The following is a 17,853-nucleotide window of genomic DNA, read 5'->3' as shown; positions in this document are numbered from 1 at the left end:
CCGGCGCCTGAAGCCTATCCGAGGCCTCCTCCTCCACTCAGGTTGTCCTTCGGGACTCCTTCTGGGACTCTTCCAGCAGTCTGTAACATACAATTACAAAATTCATGTTAAAACAGTCCAATTATTTTTAATTGTGGTAACATAAAATGATAGGAAGAAGATAAATTTTATACGAAATGAAAAGTATTTACCTTAAAGTTGCTCCGACGACGCCCGATGCCTATCCGAAGCCTCCTTCTCCTCTCAGACTGTCCTCTGGCACACTCGCGAAAACACTAAGATCGTTCGCGCGATTCTACACTCCCGATTACAAAGCTTATGTGAAAGTATTGAGTTCCGTCAAGTTCGCCTCCACTTCGAGTCGACGAGTAAATTGAGAAACACGGTATCTAAGAGCAAGGGTTAAGTCCCAAGCAGAAGAAAACGAATTGATCGACAAATCGACATCGACACAAAAAAGATGCTTCACCACTTGGAAAACCATCTTTTTACAACTTTCGTCACGAGCAAAAAGCAGCCTAATAGAGACGATTTCGGACATAACGGATAACGGACATTTAAAGATCTTTCAAACGAGCTTTGAAATGTCTTTATTAATTAACGAATACTATACGGCACTCCCGAACGCGATGGGTACCTTCGGTCGTCCCATCTTTAGGGTCTGTACTCTCTAAAAATTAATCAGTGCATCATTACTGTAAATCAGTGAATATTCATTGTTTTCAGTAATAAACCACTGAGTGATTTTTAGAGAGTAACCCTTCAGGGTACTTAAGCCCCTCCACCACGACAAGGTAGTACCCGAGGAAGGGATTATCAACAAAAAAACTGTACAATTACATATTGTATATTTAGAAAAATGAATATTGAGTGAACATAAATTAATGTTGCTATTTAATGCACGACGTGAGAAATATTTATCCAATCGAAAGATTAATTCACACTCTCGATCTTGGGACAAAATCAATTTTCTCGGAATTTATCAATAATGCCTCATAAACTAATAATCCGAGATAAGCCATTCTCATCTCGTTAGAAGCGCTGGAATCTTAGCTTTCCAACGAGACCAAGATCATCTTGCTACGATTTTTCTGTGCGAAGTTATTGACGATTATATCGACTCGCGATCTTAATTCTCATTCAGAAGCAGCAGACGACGCGTATATGTGGCGTCTCTCGCGGCGTCTCGCGCGGCGATGTTTACTACGGAACACCTGTGCCTCGTATGTTTTTATGCCAGTTTTTTAGGGACGTAGTACGCTTGCGTAATACTCGCGTAAAACTCGCGCGGCCTTCGTTCATGAATGGTGCGCGCGCGCCCGATTTTTAAATCGCCATAACTCGGCGAAAAATCGACGTAGCGACACGAACCAAAAACCAATCTTCTTCGTTTGGCATCCCGCAGATGTCTACGCTGAATATGTATGCCCTTATCATGAAACTTACACACGGCAATAGAATAAAAAGTAAAATGCTGAAATAGAAATTATACGTATAACTGCTAAATATAAAAATTGGCTGACAAACTATATTAGACTGTATAGCAAGATTGCCCAATAAAATTGTAATACTGAATATAGAATGAAGGCTAATGTAGCGCCAATGTTATCAATAATTGTACGGTATTGCATTTACATTATTTCCCAACACTACACCAATACTTTGTGCTATCCGGGCTTTATCAACACTTTATATTATAATTCAACTACAGATTTAATATTTTTATTTTCATTGCAAGAAAGTAATTGCAAAGTAACGATTCGTTACTTTTTGGGTAACTGTAACGCGTTACTTTTCATAATTAGTAACTTGTAACTGTAACTAGTTACATTTTTAGCGAAAAAACTGTAACTAGATACTTTTATAAAGTAACTTTCCCAACTCTGGACAAATATTACCACATGCCTTAATGGTCGAATTGGTAAGACGCCCGCCTAGAGTGTAGGGAGGTCCAGTTTCAAACCCTGGCCGAGGTAATATTTTTCGCAATAAATATTCTGTATTATTGAAGATGCCAGGTATGGTCAAAAAAACACTGACGTTGAGAATATAATTATGTTGAGTATTTTTTATAGAAATGGCCGATTCCGTGTCGTCGCTCTAGAGCGACTTCTGCGAGGTACGTTTCTAAGTCGACTCGATACTCGACGGTTACAAATTAGGTCCGTGTTGGCGACCGGCATAAAAGAACGCACGTACGTCATTAGCGACGTTAGAACAGAAAAAAAAGAAGCGTCTCGAACCGGACGTGTCGAGAAATATAGAACGCACGGCTCTGACAATATGCGGTAAAATATAGCGCGCGGGGTTGTCCTCGTGGGGTTGTACCCGCCGGCTCGTCGCGCACATTTCTTGGATCTTCGCGTGCGAGCTTCCCTAACTAATCAGCACGAACGAGTGCCCGCGGAAAAATTGTCGTTGAATAATTTAAGAGCGGTGCTCGCTGACAATTTCCCACGTAACGACCGGCGCGAGCGAGCCGCCATGCACATAATAATCGATTATGAACCATCGATGCTCTCTGCGAGACAAACGGGTCTAATGAGAAATCGATTGTCCGAATTGCTCGCAAAAAGCACCGTATGTTTCGAAGATGCCGTTCGGATGTAGATGTTAATTAAACGTGAGCACCAACTGGAACATTGCAGAGAAATGTTTTGCGTTTTCTATCACTTGGCCGCAAAATTTCTCGATCAAACTTTTCGTTTCAACTTTTACACAGCAAGGGGTGACTCTGCACTTTTTGCAGATTTTACTCCTAAAACTGTCAATTCGTGGAAACATTTGTGTAGCATACAAATTATGTGGCTTTTGTGTACAGGTCAGAGAGCAGCGTGGTATCACTGAAATTAAGTTTAGAAGCCTGACAAAAATGAGCAAATAGATTTTCTGTTAGGCTTCTAAACTTAATTTCAATGATACAATGTTGTTCTTTGATTTAGTCTGATTTGTGGAACACTGTCGGTTTGTGCACAAAAGCCACATAATTTGTATATTACATAAATGTTTTCGTGAATTGGCAGTTGTAGACGTAAAAAGTGCAAAAGATGCAGAATTACTCCAGCATCCCCTTAACTGATAATTTGCTACACAATTAATACCATGTCGTTTGCGATATGTCGCATTCGGCCAACCGAATGCAATCTTTCTGTTTAATAAACGAAATTAATATCGTCGATATATACTCGACATGATTAAAGTTCATTGATGGGAAAATATGAAATGAACGCAGCACAAGGATAACTTGCCTAGAATAACCAATCATCGCCGCCTGTGTAAGTGAAATTACGCTAGCATTTTCACTTAATCAACAGAGTGCGAAGTGTGGATAGAAAAAAAAACTTACACTCGATGCGATTACGAGGAGAATTACGTGAGTAATTCAGCAAAGGAGGCAGACTTTATTTTATTTTATTCCTCCATTAAATACGCCACGCTTAATAGTTCGTTCATGAAAACCACGATTAAAAGGATTAATACGAAAAACGTTACATCTCCATCTCGTATGGATCTGAGATTTCATTTCGGTAATTTCGCTAAAACCAAAGCGCTTACCGTAAAGGTAAAACGTATAATTTCACGTTTTACCTTTACGGTGAACGGGGAAATTTAGAAGGTTTCATTTAATCACCAAATGCATATACAGCTATACGTGCGCGTTTAAGCGAAAGATTCGCCAAATATACAGCGACGCTAAGTAAACGCGCGTTAGCAGAATATGAATTTTATGTCCTTCTGCTAATGAAATTCATTAACAGAATGTGATACTTGATGCGAAGACCAACGACACTTAAGTGATACATGTCGGTGTAGGCTCCGACATTCTCGCGCCTCACAAAAGTAGAACAATATCGGATTTTCTCTGCGGGAACACCGTCAGTCATAGAACGATTTTCGTAGCACGCGATACGAAAGAGCAGGCGGTATGAAATATCGAAGGGCTTACATTCGCGTAAGCATTAATCGTGTATTTTATAGAATATAGAAACTTTTCATTAGAATTTGCAGGAAGATTAGACGAAAGAAAGAATAGATTAACATCAGATCTCCGTATGCCACGTAAATGTCAGTACGTAATGATATATGAATGTTTGCGACTTACATCACATAAAGGGAAGTAAACAATACCTCGCGTGAAGAGTTTCCTCGCGGTAGCGATCAAAATATGCTATGATTAAAGATATTACAGAAAATTGTGACCATAATGGATTTTTGGCTGGAAAATATTTGTCCAAATATAAAATCATTATTTCTTATTTTTGAAGCGAACTAACGATAAGTGTCATGTGTCGCGAGACCGAAGTAGCGTTAAGAAGCACATTACACTGATATATCTGTAATATCGCTATCGCGAAAAGTGCACGAGCTTGCACCGACACAATGAAAGTTCCGCCATTGGAAGATTCGTCGAGCTGAAAACTACCCGTGAACATCGAGATACACAGACGATACACGAAGAGGAGCGGAAAATCGGAAGAACGTATGAACGTCTGCGAACAGAGCGTACGGCACGTGTGTGTAAAGGTGAAAAGTCACATCTCACATTTCAGTTTCGAAAGAGAGACGCGGATTTAGTTACTTCGACACGGCGCCCCAAAAGAAGCGAGACGACTTACGTGTCAAGAATTTCTTTAATTCAGATTTCTATTTTTATTTTTCTATTCTTATTATTTTTATTACGCTATCTTATATCTTTTAAATGTAAAAGAGTACTTTTAATTTTAATTTAAAGTAATATCCTGAATTAACTTTGTATGTACCTTCGAAATTTAACACAAAGACGATTAAATTCTACACTGAACATTTTGTTTAAACTAAGTAAATAGAATTGCTTAAAATTATTTTTTTACTGAAGTAAATATTTATTCAATTTAAATAAAAATATTAAATTTCAACTATAAATCTGTGTATTATATTAAGTAAATTAATTTAAATCATTACATTTTCTACATTCAATTGAAGATAAGAATCATTTTCTTGATTAAAGTAATATTTTTTGGTTTAAGATATTTTTTTATCAGTGTAATTTATATTCTATTTTATTATACGATTATTATCAGTAAAAAAACATTTTCAAAGTCGCTTCTTCTGATTAGCTTGACACAAAAGACACGTGATACTCAATCGCATACTCCGTGCTGGACATTGGAGAAGCTTCGAAGAAACCACGAAGCACCCGAGTCCGTATAATACATAAATAAGAAAAGGAACATTACTCGCGACTGATCCTTAATTCAATCTTGGAGAAAGCGTATACGAGTATGTCTTCGACGAAACTCCCTCACGAATCTCTCAACGCAAGAGGATTCGCAAAAGACATCGGTGTCATATTAAGTCTCTATTTTGTTTTTGCGAAAAGAAAAGCCGGAGCCTTTATTTCTTTTCTTTTGCATCTTCCTCCCCTTTTCACTCCAGCTTTTCAAGACTGTCATAATTCGTTAGAATTTAATTTATTGCACAACATAATAATTGGCTGATAAGAATGCGGCATTGATTTGCAATAAACAAATAAAAATAAAGTTGCAAATATAATTTACATAAACACCTGACGATTTGGTAACCTGTACCACAAACCTGTACGACTTGTATGACAAACCTGTACCACAAATAAAAAATAAACTATTGTAAAACCGTCAGTGTACTATGTCATATGAAACTCCATGTAACCGTGTATCCCTCGACATGACCAAAACATATCTTTGACCAAGCACACAGTGTTCAGATTATTCCAAAAACCGTCAGGTGTTTATGCCCCAACCTGTAGTATCTGCATTATTTTTGTACGCGTCTTCAGAATTCAGTGCAACGATCGAGTTCTGATTTAATGCTCGGCACGTAGAATGTTAATTCAGCTATAAGGCTGCAATTACCTCTCGCATCGTCCCGGTGCAATTACGAATAATATAACGCAAATCCAGTCGCTTGTCCAACGTAATAAGACGACTCGTGCGTCTGTGCGAGCCACATGACGGTTGCTGCATACAACGTGCAAGGACTCTCCGCGCCCTTGTCTCCGTTCGCACAGGTATACGTGTCGTTGCCCAAAACGCAGTATCGAGAGACCGCGCCGAAAACGAGGTGAAGTGCCCCATTTTGTCAGAGAAAAATGCGGAAAGCGCACGAAACGAGAGCGATGGGGCTTTGTTTACCGGGGTCACAGCTTCAGTTTCCATCCCCGTTGTTTCGGGGTTGTCGCGCTCATCGATCCTGAAAAAGCGAGCCTCGTTTCGCGAGGTTTACTGCCGCGTTTTTTTTTTCTGCATCGACGACTCGCGATTTCACGGCGGGCAACGACCATGACGACGACGGGGCGGACGCGCGTACGTCGGACGATGACTAGGTCGAAATCCCTGACAGCTGACGCGGTTTATGCTGCCGCGTACCAAGTCACTTCCCGACAACGTCACTGCCGGTTTAGAGTACACACCGCCATCCGGTAACACTGTCGCGTCTCGCTTCTAAGAACGTGAGTTCCTCGAGGGCTCGAAAGCCCATTTCTTTTTCGCGGGGTGTTTCGGGAGAAATCACCCGCTGCAATGTTCTTCGGTACTTTATATGCATATCTTGATATTTATTGTGTTTCGAGTCGCGAGTATATTTTAAAGATATTTTCATAATCTCGCGGATATGTGCACGGGCATGAGACGAGCGACGCGCTCGGAGGAAGAAGATTTTGAGAGAATTTTGACGTAGTGCATGCACGACGTTATGCATTGTAGTGCAAAAACGTAGCTTCACGTTTCTCTCCGTATACTGCAATTTCCACGTAGAGCTGCGAAAATTTACGTAACGGGTGTCGACTTTCTTTTGATGCCGCTCGGGCCGTTTCACCTTTGAGCAGATCCAAGTAGATACATTCGACGCCTGAGGCGACATAAATAATGGCGTCTCTGTGACACAACACTTCCCCTGATCCGACGTTAAAAAGATCTTTGGAAATATTTTTTTCCGGCAAAAAAGAAAAATGACATCTAAATCGAATGAAGTCGAAATAATTATTTTTCTACCATCCTTTCGTTAAGCTTAGCCCTTGTCAAAATTTGAATATCAAGTGGAGCGCAATAATGGCGAGCAGTGCTTCAAAGAAATGATGTTCATTTAAAAGTTCGTCACTTTGAACAAAAATGTTAATAAGTTTTCTCTCTATGTAGAAAATTAAGTTGGATCAACAGACTCGATAAAAATAAAAAAGAACAAACAAACAGGCAATAAGAGTCAACACAAGAAGTTATGTCACTACAATCATGGTGATAAGAAATTAATTTGTATATTAAAATTCTTATGTGAAGTACGCGCTTGATGTATAATATTAAGCACACATTCTTGTATTGACTCCTATTGCCTGTTTCTTTGCTCTTCTTTCTTTTATTGGAGTCGGTTCATCTTAATTTTTTTACATACAAACATTCAAATCACCTGTTTTAGCTGCCAGGTATTGTGTTAGATTTTCGAATACAAAGAGACAAGCAATGCAATCGCAAATGTATAGGGATATTCCGTGGTTAACTAACGTCGGGTCGATAGCGTGTTTCGTCAATCGAATAATCGCGCCTTTTCTCATTCCGCCAGGGTGAAATCGGGCACAGAACGATAACCGGGGCCCCCAGGACCACCAGAAGATGGGCGAGCCTCAGGCAACATGTGAGCAGTAGCCATGACGGCGGTAAACCCCGCGTTGAGCTGCTGTTCAATACATCGGGTTCCAAACCCTCCACGCCGTCCTCGCAACCGCACACCCCTAATACACCGAAAACGCCGCACACCCCGCCCATCAAGAAGTCCAATTGGGAGGTCATCGAGCATTTCACCGGCGCGCCGCGTCCCTCCATCATCACGGTGAGTCTTTATGCTCTATCGAATGTATAGTTTTAGGCGACGTTTGATGTTTGCTTGATACATATACCAAAGCGTACCAGAGTGTACACTCGGCATCGTGAAAGGTGCTTTTACACCTGAAAATAGCCGTCAAGTTCAATATCCGATAGGAAAATTCAGTTTGTTAAAATAAGTTTTCCTACTGGATATCTTTAGTGCCTTTCCTCAGGTGTAAAGGCATTCACGACGCTGAGTGTACTCAAGTCGAAATTTTGGTACTATTTTGACACTTTTAAGGATAATTTCCACTTACTTAGCTGATCTATACACCTACATAAACCAGCAATAACCTACTTTGATGACATTATATTTTCTACTCCTCCCTTGAATCTTTAATTCTAAAAATTTACTTTAGCTCCTACTTTAATGCTAAATTGGCTAAAGTAGAAATTTCCGACACTATCAGTAAATTTTGGAGTAAATGTTGTACTTGCAGTTCGACCTCTTTTACTGTCTTAGGTCCTACTATATAATAGAATCGAAGGTTCAACATAAGGCCAAAATTTCGACTCGAGTACACTACATGTACCAAACAATCGCCAAGAATTGCCTAATATCGCAAATTAAATATCATCGCGATTATGGACACCGGATGAATTTTATTTTTTAGATTTCAGGTAAAATAGGTATTACAGAATATTTCCAAAAATGTAAAATATTTTTGAAAATAAAAATGAAGAGTAATAAAAATTGGCAATAATTTAATATCGTATTTTAAGAAAGTGAATATTGATTTAATTGCTGGATAATTAACACACGGCACATGTAAATTAAATTGTAATATCAAAGTAAGAGTGGCAATGCATTTTTGCAACGTACATTTTTTTGAAGAAAAATGCTTGAATTTTATAAAAAGGAATAAACGAGTAGGTAGAGCTAATTATATTTTATAATTTTATGCACTTTGCGTTATTCATTGCACTACAAATGTCTCGTGACATTAATTAACTTTCAAATAATTAAACAACTGTCAAATGAATATTTATAATTATGTGTTATATGTAGACAGCTAATAGATTATATTAATGTCCAATATTATAGACTATTAGTTACAATTAATACAAACATTTCACGTGTACTTCCTCGAAGTTTAATAAATTTTATTTGGTTTACGTGCATGAATAAATGCGACAGATTTCATGTGAAGATAATAAATTATCTCAGGATCGGGTGCAAAGTCATTATTAATTTCACTGAATTTGGTAAAAAAAAAGATGGTACTTGCGATGCAAAAATTTTCATGCCTAGGTTATAATTAAATTAATTAACAGTTAAAATCAACAAGTAATAATTAAATTAGGGAAACGGAGTTACATGTGTTGCGGTTCCCAATGTTTTCAGTAAGTCTTCCAAGTTATCATTATCCGCGAATGGCGTAACTTTCAACATCGGAGAATGTTACCTCATTATCGGATAACCGGGTAAAATTTCGAGTGTCTACGAGAAAGAGTACATTCTATTAACAACCGCTCGCACGTGATCGTATGAGTGATACGTCCGTGTGATGCACGCGCATCACGTTTCACCATTACCGCGGCCGAGTCTCCAGCAGGAGCAGTACGAATCGCTGGACAAAACGAAGAAATGGGAAACTGTGCGGAAAGGCGAGACCACTTTGTCAGACCCCTTTCCCTTTGATACATCCGCTCAATTTTCAAGGCGCGACGCCGCGACGTCGTGAATTACACGGCATTCCAGTACTGGACTTTGCCAATAAAGTTCGTCTCTCCCGTCGCTATGATCCTCGTTTAACTATTTGAATGGATTTTTACACTCGCATTGCTATCTCAAATTTGCGGACGAAAGTTTCCTTGTTTATCACGCCGTAATTTATCAATTCTCGACTGTGTTGCCGCGATCAAAATTGCCATTTTGCACGACGAACCGTCGAAAATTGACGGCGCGATCCCTCGTAAACGCATTGCAGAGTCCAACAAAAAATCACGATATTGTAGAAAACGGAATGAATAAATAATTTCTCGACAACACATACGCTTCGTATGTATTTCGCGCGTTTCATGATCTCTCTCGGAATGGATGGAATTATCGCTACGGAAACTGCTCGCGGCCGACGTATGTACAAACAATCGTGCCGGGGTAGGCAACGATTATCGTATTACGGGCAAACACCAGCAAACACGTCCGCCGGCTACAATGTGTGCCTTTCGTTAAATCACATTTATGCACCGTGCGCCGTACTGTTTGCGCGACGAATCGGGACACGGCGACTACCTACTCCCGAAATTAACCGAAACGTGGACGGCACAGCGTTGCGCGCCTGTGAAATTTGAATCATTTTTTTCATTATCCTTAAATATACACGTTTTCGATATATTTGCAATTAAAAGTCCGCGATTAACATTCATATCAATGTATGAATAACGCGCGAATATTTATTTCTCCGCCTGCAAAGTTCGATTCCTGAAAAAACGTTTACTTTCAATAATTCATAGTTTGAGAATTATTTGCATCATTTCTCCGTACAATTGAAATAATTTAAATTAAAGAATTTTTTGAAATTATCAGAATCGAGATATACCTACAACTTGAGTTTTCTAATTAACTTTGCTAACACTCAAAAAAGTATCTTACTAACGCAGGTAGATTTCTAGGTGTCGCAACAAAAATGTATCGCTATTTTGTGTAGAATATTGTTTGTAGCCTACAAAATTTCTAGCAGCAATATTGTAATACTATCTTCTGGAAAGTTTAGGTCTCGTGACTAAATATTAATCATTTATACTGGACAAAAATGAATTTCGGTACCATAGCTAGAACAATCTTTGCAAGGAATATAACTGTTTATGTACCACAATCAAACGCTATAAGGGATATGCGTCACAGAAAGACTTTCTTCCTAACATTCGCTAATGCTACAATGCGAATCTCAGAGTCGCAGTCGTAAGAATAGTCGACTGTAATTGGTCAATTCAGTCAAACACTCAAGAATTGACCAATCATAATCGACTATTCTTACGATTGCGACTTGAGACTCGCATTGTAGATCCCAACAGTTCAAAGATTCTGCTTCTGTTATTTAAAATTATTAAATACAAAGCATATGCGATTTCGCAGTATTAGCTATTCATTTATATATCTCAGTTATTTTTTCGTACCTAGGAAATTGTTGCTGCAGTTGCAACATCATTTTTTTGAGCGATATATTATCTAGTTATTAAACTACGCTATCATAATTAGTTATGAACGTCTGTTCACGCAAATTGCAATTATATGCCTATGATTCATCAAAATTTAAGATGATCTTCCGCGCGTAATGTGTCGATCTCTCAATATCTTTGATATGTTATATGTATCTCGAGGCATAATCGTCGGTCTGTTTGCAGGTGGCTAGAGGATCGGAGGTCGGCGTGGCACCGACAACTGGAAGGGAGTCTATGACGGAAGCTGCAACGAACACAGGAATCACACAGCACACGCGGAAATGCGCTCTGAGCAGATTCCTGAGCTCGCTCTGTGGCTCTCATCATTTCAAAAACCTGCAGGTAGGAGCGGTAACCATTTTCTGCGGCGCACGCCCGTTTTTTTTCCTCCTCTTTTTCTCCGTAATTGCTCGAACATCACGCTTTTAATAAGAGTGCCCGGATACGTAATTACATCGATCGCTGCTGGTGCACCTAACAAATATTAGCTGAATCCGACGTAGATTTACAGCCAAGTAGAAACGATTAGGCTTCGCCGATCCAGCAATTGTGCGTCTGACCACACGTGGCTGAAACTACTGCCTGTGCATACTTTTTACGGAGGGCTTTGTTTGAAGTTAAGTCCGATATCTGGTAATTACGAATATTAAAACTGCGCAAATATAATTCTTATTAAAGGATTGTTTATAGTATAATAAGTTTCCGTAAAATATTGCGTGAAGTCGTTATTAATCTTGCTAGTATCTCAGTGTATTCCGATGGTACGATCGTCTACCGTGATCTTGGTATCGTTTTATGCAAAGGTTTCGTTAAAACCAATATCGAAATTATGATTTATCGATAATAATAATCGGAATTTGTTTTCAATAATCATCTCCGCAGGTTTCTCATTTATCTCCCAATAACAGTTTACGTGTTTTATAATAAGAGTTAACTCGCGATTTGCAAATACAAATACGTGAAACTCATCATTAGACGTAATTTCACGCGTTAGATACACTTCGTTTCGTGGAAGTCTCAGCAATCTGTACTTTTCAATCTCGCTAATGATGCGATTTCTCGAAAAATCCGCCGCTAACAACGAGGGGCCCTCCGACAAGATCTCAAGGCGTCTTAAGCTGACGGTAGTGGCATTCCTCGTCAAACTGTTGTCATGCAAATCAATGATGCTATCGGAAATTAATTTAAGTTTGTCATGCGGAGGCACGCGCGAGGGAGTGAAGCGTGTCGGCGCCGTCGATTGACGTGCGTCGCGCTGCGTAGGAGTAGTAATACACGTCAGACTTGGCAAACTCGAGCAAGTCGGGGAGAGAGAGAGAGAGAGGGGGGGGGGACGGAGGAAAAAAAGGGGAAAAAGAGATGTTAACCGGGAGAATAAAATTTCGCGCAACAAGTATCGACCTCCGAAAAGCTCCGTGCAGTGTCATAAAATAGCGAACAAACTCGCGACAGTTTTTCGAGCCCGAAACTGCGTGCCGTATTTCTTCTCTCTTTTCTGCGAGTGATAACGCGATTCCGACGCGAACGGCAAATTGTCTCTCTTCTCGTAGGCCGCATATGTGTCTCGGACACAACCGCTGCGTTTTGTGGTTGAATCATCGGTTTTGCCCGATGGAAAATAGAACGCGGCTGGTGAAGATACAACCGTCCGTGGTGCCCGCGAGGCTGCGAAACCCGCTGGTCTGGCGGCACGAACGATGTGGTTAACGCGTTAGCCAACCCTTTGCCATTCGTAGGGCTTGAACAGAAATATGCCGAAATGTCTCGCCCGTCAAACGCAGCGAATATCCTAACAAGAGCTTCGATGTATGGAAATCGCGGAGGTGTTTTAGAATATTGAATATCCGAACGCTGCGCTGTCGAGAAATATTTCAAGTCTCATTTACTTTAGATTGACATCCCCAGTCAAAATTTTGACCCCATGTTGAACCTTTAATTCTATTATATAGTAGGACAGTAAAAAAGGTCGAACTGCAAGTACAAAATTTACTCTTTAAAGCAGTGTCGAAAATTTTTACTTTTGCCAATTTAGCATTAAAGTAGGCCCTTTTAAGTAGGAGCTAAAGTAAACTTTTGGAATTAAAGATTCAAGGGAGGAGGTAAAAAAATATAATGTCATCAAAGTAGGTTATTGCTGGTCTATGTAGGTGTAAATTATCTTTAAAAGTAGGAGCAAAATTTCGACTCGCAATACGGTAATTTATAACTGCACGAAACTGGACTTTGCAATTCAAACAATTAACCCAAAAATATCTATGTATAAAAAATGTTGTTTTTCTAACGTTATTATTGATTATAAGATCGCGTATTCGTGTAGTTTTACATTTTTATGGTCTTCCGTTTGTATTTTAACGTATACATTGTTGAGAATCGTTAATTAAAACTGCTGAAGTTTTGAAACCTTCTTGGGAGAAAAAGAAAACCGGGACATGTTTAACTTAATCTTTTGTTACACGACTAGCTTTGAAAAAAAGTGAGCAAGTTTTCTACAATGCATCGTACATAATACTGAAAAATATCTTCGGAACTTACCGATTGGTTTTCTAGCAAAGAAAAACGACACGTAACCATTTATCTACCGAAGAGCTTCTTTTACGACTACTCTTAAAAGTTTGATGCATCGCTGAAAACGCAGCAGATGCGTTTTACATTTCGCCTCGTCGTTTCGTGTCGCTCTGCGCCAAACATAAGCTTGTTACCTGTTCTCACGAACTGCGTCGAGTTGTTAATTTTTGCGCAAGAATAATTTTCTTTCGCGAATCTTCACATTCGTCTGCCGAGACTCGAGTATACGTGGCATATAATGAATTCAGCGAAACGTAGAACTTGTCTGTTAATAATATTAACCTAGAACCCGGAACTTATGAATTTCGTGTAAGACTCACTGAGACGACAATTGGAATTCGAGTAACTGGATCGTTAAAGTTTGGCCCCGGATCAGTACCTGTTATACATTAACCGCCACGGTTTGCCTATCCGTTCTATTGCGAGAAGTAGCTCGAGTAAATCCTAAAGTAAACTCATCTACCTCCAATCAATAAACATTACAGTGACGTATCGACACTCGCGTCTTCTTTCCTGCATGTACAACATCGATCTGTCTTCCTACGAGGCTGCTCTTTCTCTAATGGCATTGCTTCGAATGGATTACAGCGCCAAGTGTAATAAGCCATAATTAACAAAACTAATAGATAATTAATAGATAGGATTAATCGAGTGTTACTGAAGATTAACAATAACAATCGTCGAAGCTTATGAATTTATATGCAGTTAAATATAAAATTAATATAACGATTTCGCGAGGACATTTTAAGCGTTAACTGTGTCGCGATTAAGTGCAGAGACTGAAAAAAAATAGCCCGTAAGACTGAAAAAAAATAGCCTGTAAAGCGGTCTCTCGTTCGGAAATCGGTACGGGTTTACGAGAGTCCTTGTATTACACGCGGGAATTCGAGGGCGACGACCCGTGAATTCGAAAATTGGCTCGCGATTGTCACGGGGAACGTGACAGGATAACCGGAAAACGGCGCGAATTACGATGTTCCTCGTGCGATTCCCACGGGAGCGACTTGCATTGTCTGGTCACGTAGATCGGGTTCCGGCGAGTCGATGGGGGTGAACCCCCCATGGGCGTTTTTCGCGTGACACGCGACGATTTGATTGCGTTTCGCTTCAGCGATATTCCCGTCGGCGATGCGTCGCGGATGCCTCCGATACGATGGCCGACTCGCCGTCATTTTTCCGTTCGAATGAGCGAGATAGGGGAACCCTCCGTCGTTCTAACGTCGTCGTGTTTGCTATCTGACGAAATAAATGTCCTTATCGACGCGTTAAAGGACCGCGGTAATAATAGGCGATATCGCGACACATTTTCGTGAATAGAACGGCCGATACATGCTCACTCGAGTCAGTTGTGTACTATAAAGCGCCTATGTAATGTACTATGAAGAGAGAATAAAGTATCAAATGATTTTTTAAAATTAATATCAGAAATTTTCGTTCGCGAACGATTAATTTGAATTCGCGTTTTCAATAAAATCAATAAATAAATGTTGCAGTATCAAGTTTGCAGATTATAAATAAAAAAAAATGCGATTTAAAAAATTACAGGTTTTCGCGCAAATTAATTTTTCAATATACAAATAGACAGCAAAGTCTTGTAACTGCATTCTAATTGCATGAGATAAATTTCAAGTGAAGGATTCATTAAAATTATATTACAGTGAAAAAAGAAACAGAAATATTTAAAACATAGCAGTAATGATTGCGGTGAAAAAGGAGCTTGCGATTGCGAACATTGGAATATTGGATGTCTGCAATACGAGCCTACAGATACGAGGAGAGATATTTCTTTGGAGAGAAACCGTGTAGCACAAATGTATGCAAATGACGAAAATTCTCAACGAAATTATTCATTGCGCCCGAAGGTATCTCGGTCACACGTGCGTGATTATTCATATTTCGTCGCATGGTATAGAGGTTAATTGGTTTCTTTTTTCAATGACAGAGATAAAAGCGCTGTCGTTATATGTATTTAATTGTTATTGGCCATTTGAAGACTTTCGTCACGTAAGAGAAACCGAGAGACCAAATTAACGTTTACGGGCGCTTCGAAAAACACGATAATTTTATTCAAATATCGATAATTTTCGAGGAATTTCAGAACAAATTTTCAGTTAAGTCATGTTAAGATATTTAGATACAATAAATCTAGATCTAATAAAATCTCCATCACTCTCTCGACAATTCCATAGGTATATTGATTCGAAAATGTAAAGCGCCAATGTGGCGGCATAAAATACTAATTTTTCAATTTGTCCTGGCCATACATTTTCTTTTATTATTATTATTCAACGCAAAAGACGGTATTTAATTTTCCTTCCCGTCCTCCGGGACCTTACTTCGCAACGAAGGAGAAACTCTGAAATTACAGCACCGACAAATGTAGCGAGCGAGGCGACTTAAATAAAATTTATTCCGATGGTACACACCCTCGGGGCCCGACCGACTTAATCCGCCCAATATCTGTCATTCTGTCGCGATCGTTCCCGGTTTACAATCGTAGCCGCGAACCGAATGCAACTCCGTGATTCGCGGCAAGATTAGACCAAGACGGAAGGTCGATTATTCACGACAGATACGACCAGAGGGAGGGAGGGAGAAAGAAAGAAAAAGAGAGAAACGAGAAGTGACGAGATTCATGGAGGGTGAAAGGATTGACAAGAAAAGAGGATCGCGGTTTGTTCAACATGTGTCCTCTGGTCGCATTTCGTTTGCTTTTTCAACTCGATGTAACCTTTAAAACTTTACGACACCCTTTGTCATGTCGTCATCGCTAGTCCTCTCGACAGAAGCGTCATTTTTCAACCATCATGGTAAAGCTAGACCCATGAGAATATCCCGCGTGTACAAGCGAGCAAACAAGGGTATACCGGGAGTTAAACGAAGTGCATCGCGATTTATGCTTGGGATTTACGTCACAAATTTCCGCGGGGCACGCTTTCTCCCTTTATAATGGAACAATGGATTATGCATTACGCTCACATATGAGAAATATCGAGAACATCGTCGAGACCAGAAAGGAGATGGCGAAAAACAGAGATGGCCACCCTTTTATATTTGTTATATAATTTATACTATCGCGTATCGTATAATATTGCATTATAGCAAAGGCTCTCGCGATATAGAATAGAATAATAACGCGTAACAAAAGATTCGCCAACGTCGTTCATTTGAAAATCGTATGTTACGTCCGTATCGAAAAGCAGCGGTTACGATTCCCAGGTGTATTCGTAACGTTGCATTGTTCGCGTGCGTTTCTCGTGGCACAGTGGAAGATTAAAATATTAACGACTCAGCGCGACGATAACGAGCCTTTGTCGATCGCTATCACCACTGATAGCTCGCCAATAGTCACCGGGCAATCCGATTGCGCCCGATGACAGCAATTCCATCTGGAATACGCGATAAGATCTCTTCTCTCGCCAATCCTACAGAGAGGCGAACAGCCAAAAAAAAAGTCGCACTGCAACCGGCTATCTATCGATTAGCGGCTGTTATCTATCGGCACCCCCTCGATTTTCCCCCACGTGACTCTGTTGAATTCGATTTAATCAAACCTAACTCTTACCCTCTCGCAATCCGAAAGCTAACCGAAAAATTACTCTAGCGTTGGCGGCGTTTTATTGCGCGGATTGCGATCTGCTGCGTCGTAAATACGGCGAGCACGTGGCACGCTTATAGTGAACAAATGAATGGCAATGAATAAATTTCGTTGCATTAATTTGCACTAAAATATGCTGCAAAAGACCTATAATTCGCGAATATTCAGAATAAAATTCTACAGACAACTTTGTACACCACGAATGTTGATACGTATTTTAATACGTATACAATTATATATTTTTTCCTCTATTACACAGCATAAAATAAAATTCTATTCTCGCGAATTATGTAGTCATTAAATCGGCTTAATTTGTTTGTTGCAATGTTGCATTTTTAGCAGCGCATAAGAAAGAAAGTATTAAAATTGTAATATTACGACCATAATGTGCACAACGGTGAATCTGACAATTTGAAACAGCAAATATAAAAATCGATATGACAGTACGTACAAATTTAATTTTACTACCCCATATAAAATCGTTTCTTCCACCTTTTTTTAGTAAACGAGTGACATTGCCGAGGCAGCGCCTGAAGGGAATACATAATGTAATGCACCTTTCAAACGTATTGCTGCATTGCAGGCAGATAAATCAGGAATATGCTAAGGAACGTGGAGTACGCGAAAGCGCATAAAAATAAAATTCAATCGTTC

The 17,853-nt window shown here is 39.6% G+C and overlaps 1 protein-coding gene across 4 annotated transcripts in view; it reads left to right on the top strand.

The window, feature by feature from the left end:
- The window catches only part of LOC105563054 (adenylate cyclase type 6), a 109,716-nt gene that overhangs the window by 35,957 nt on the left and 55,906 nt on the right, over window positions 1-17,853 (top strand). For all 4 annotated transcript variants that reach the window (XM_012014331.1, XM_012014330.1, XM_012014329.1 and 1 more), the window contains 2 exons: window positions 7,570-7,836; window positions 11,220-11,378. In XM_012014331.1, the coding sequence (XP_011869721.1) occupies window positions 7,570-7,836; window positions 11,220-11,378 (426 nt within the window). The remainder of the gene's footprint in view (window positions 1-7,569; window positions 7,837-11,219; window positions 11,379-17,853) is intronic.

Source organism: Vollenhovia emeryi, unplaced genomic scaffold, assembly GCF_000949405.1.
Source record: "Vollenhovia emeryi isolate VEMERY1.0 unplaced genomic scaffold, V.emery_V1.0 DF939180.1, whole genome shotgun sequence".
NCBI lineage: Eukaryota > Metazoa > Arthropoda > Insecta > Hymenoptera > Formicidae > Vollenhovia > Vollenhovia emeryi.
This window is presented reverse-complemented; position numbering and strand designations above follow the sequence as displayed.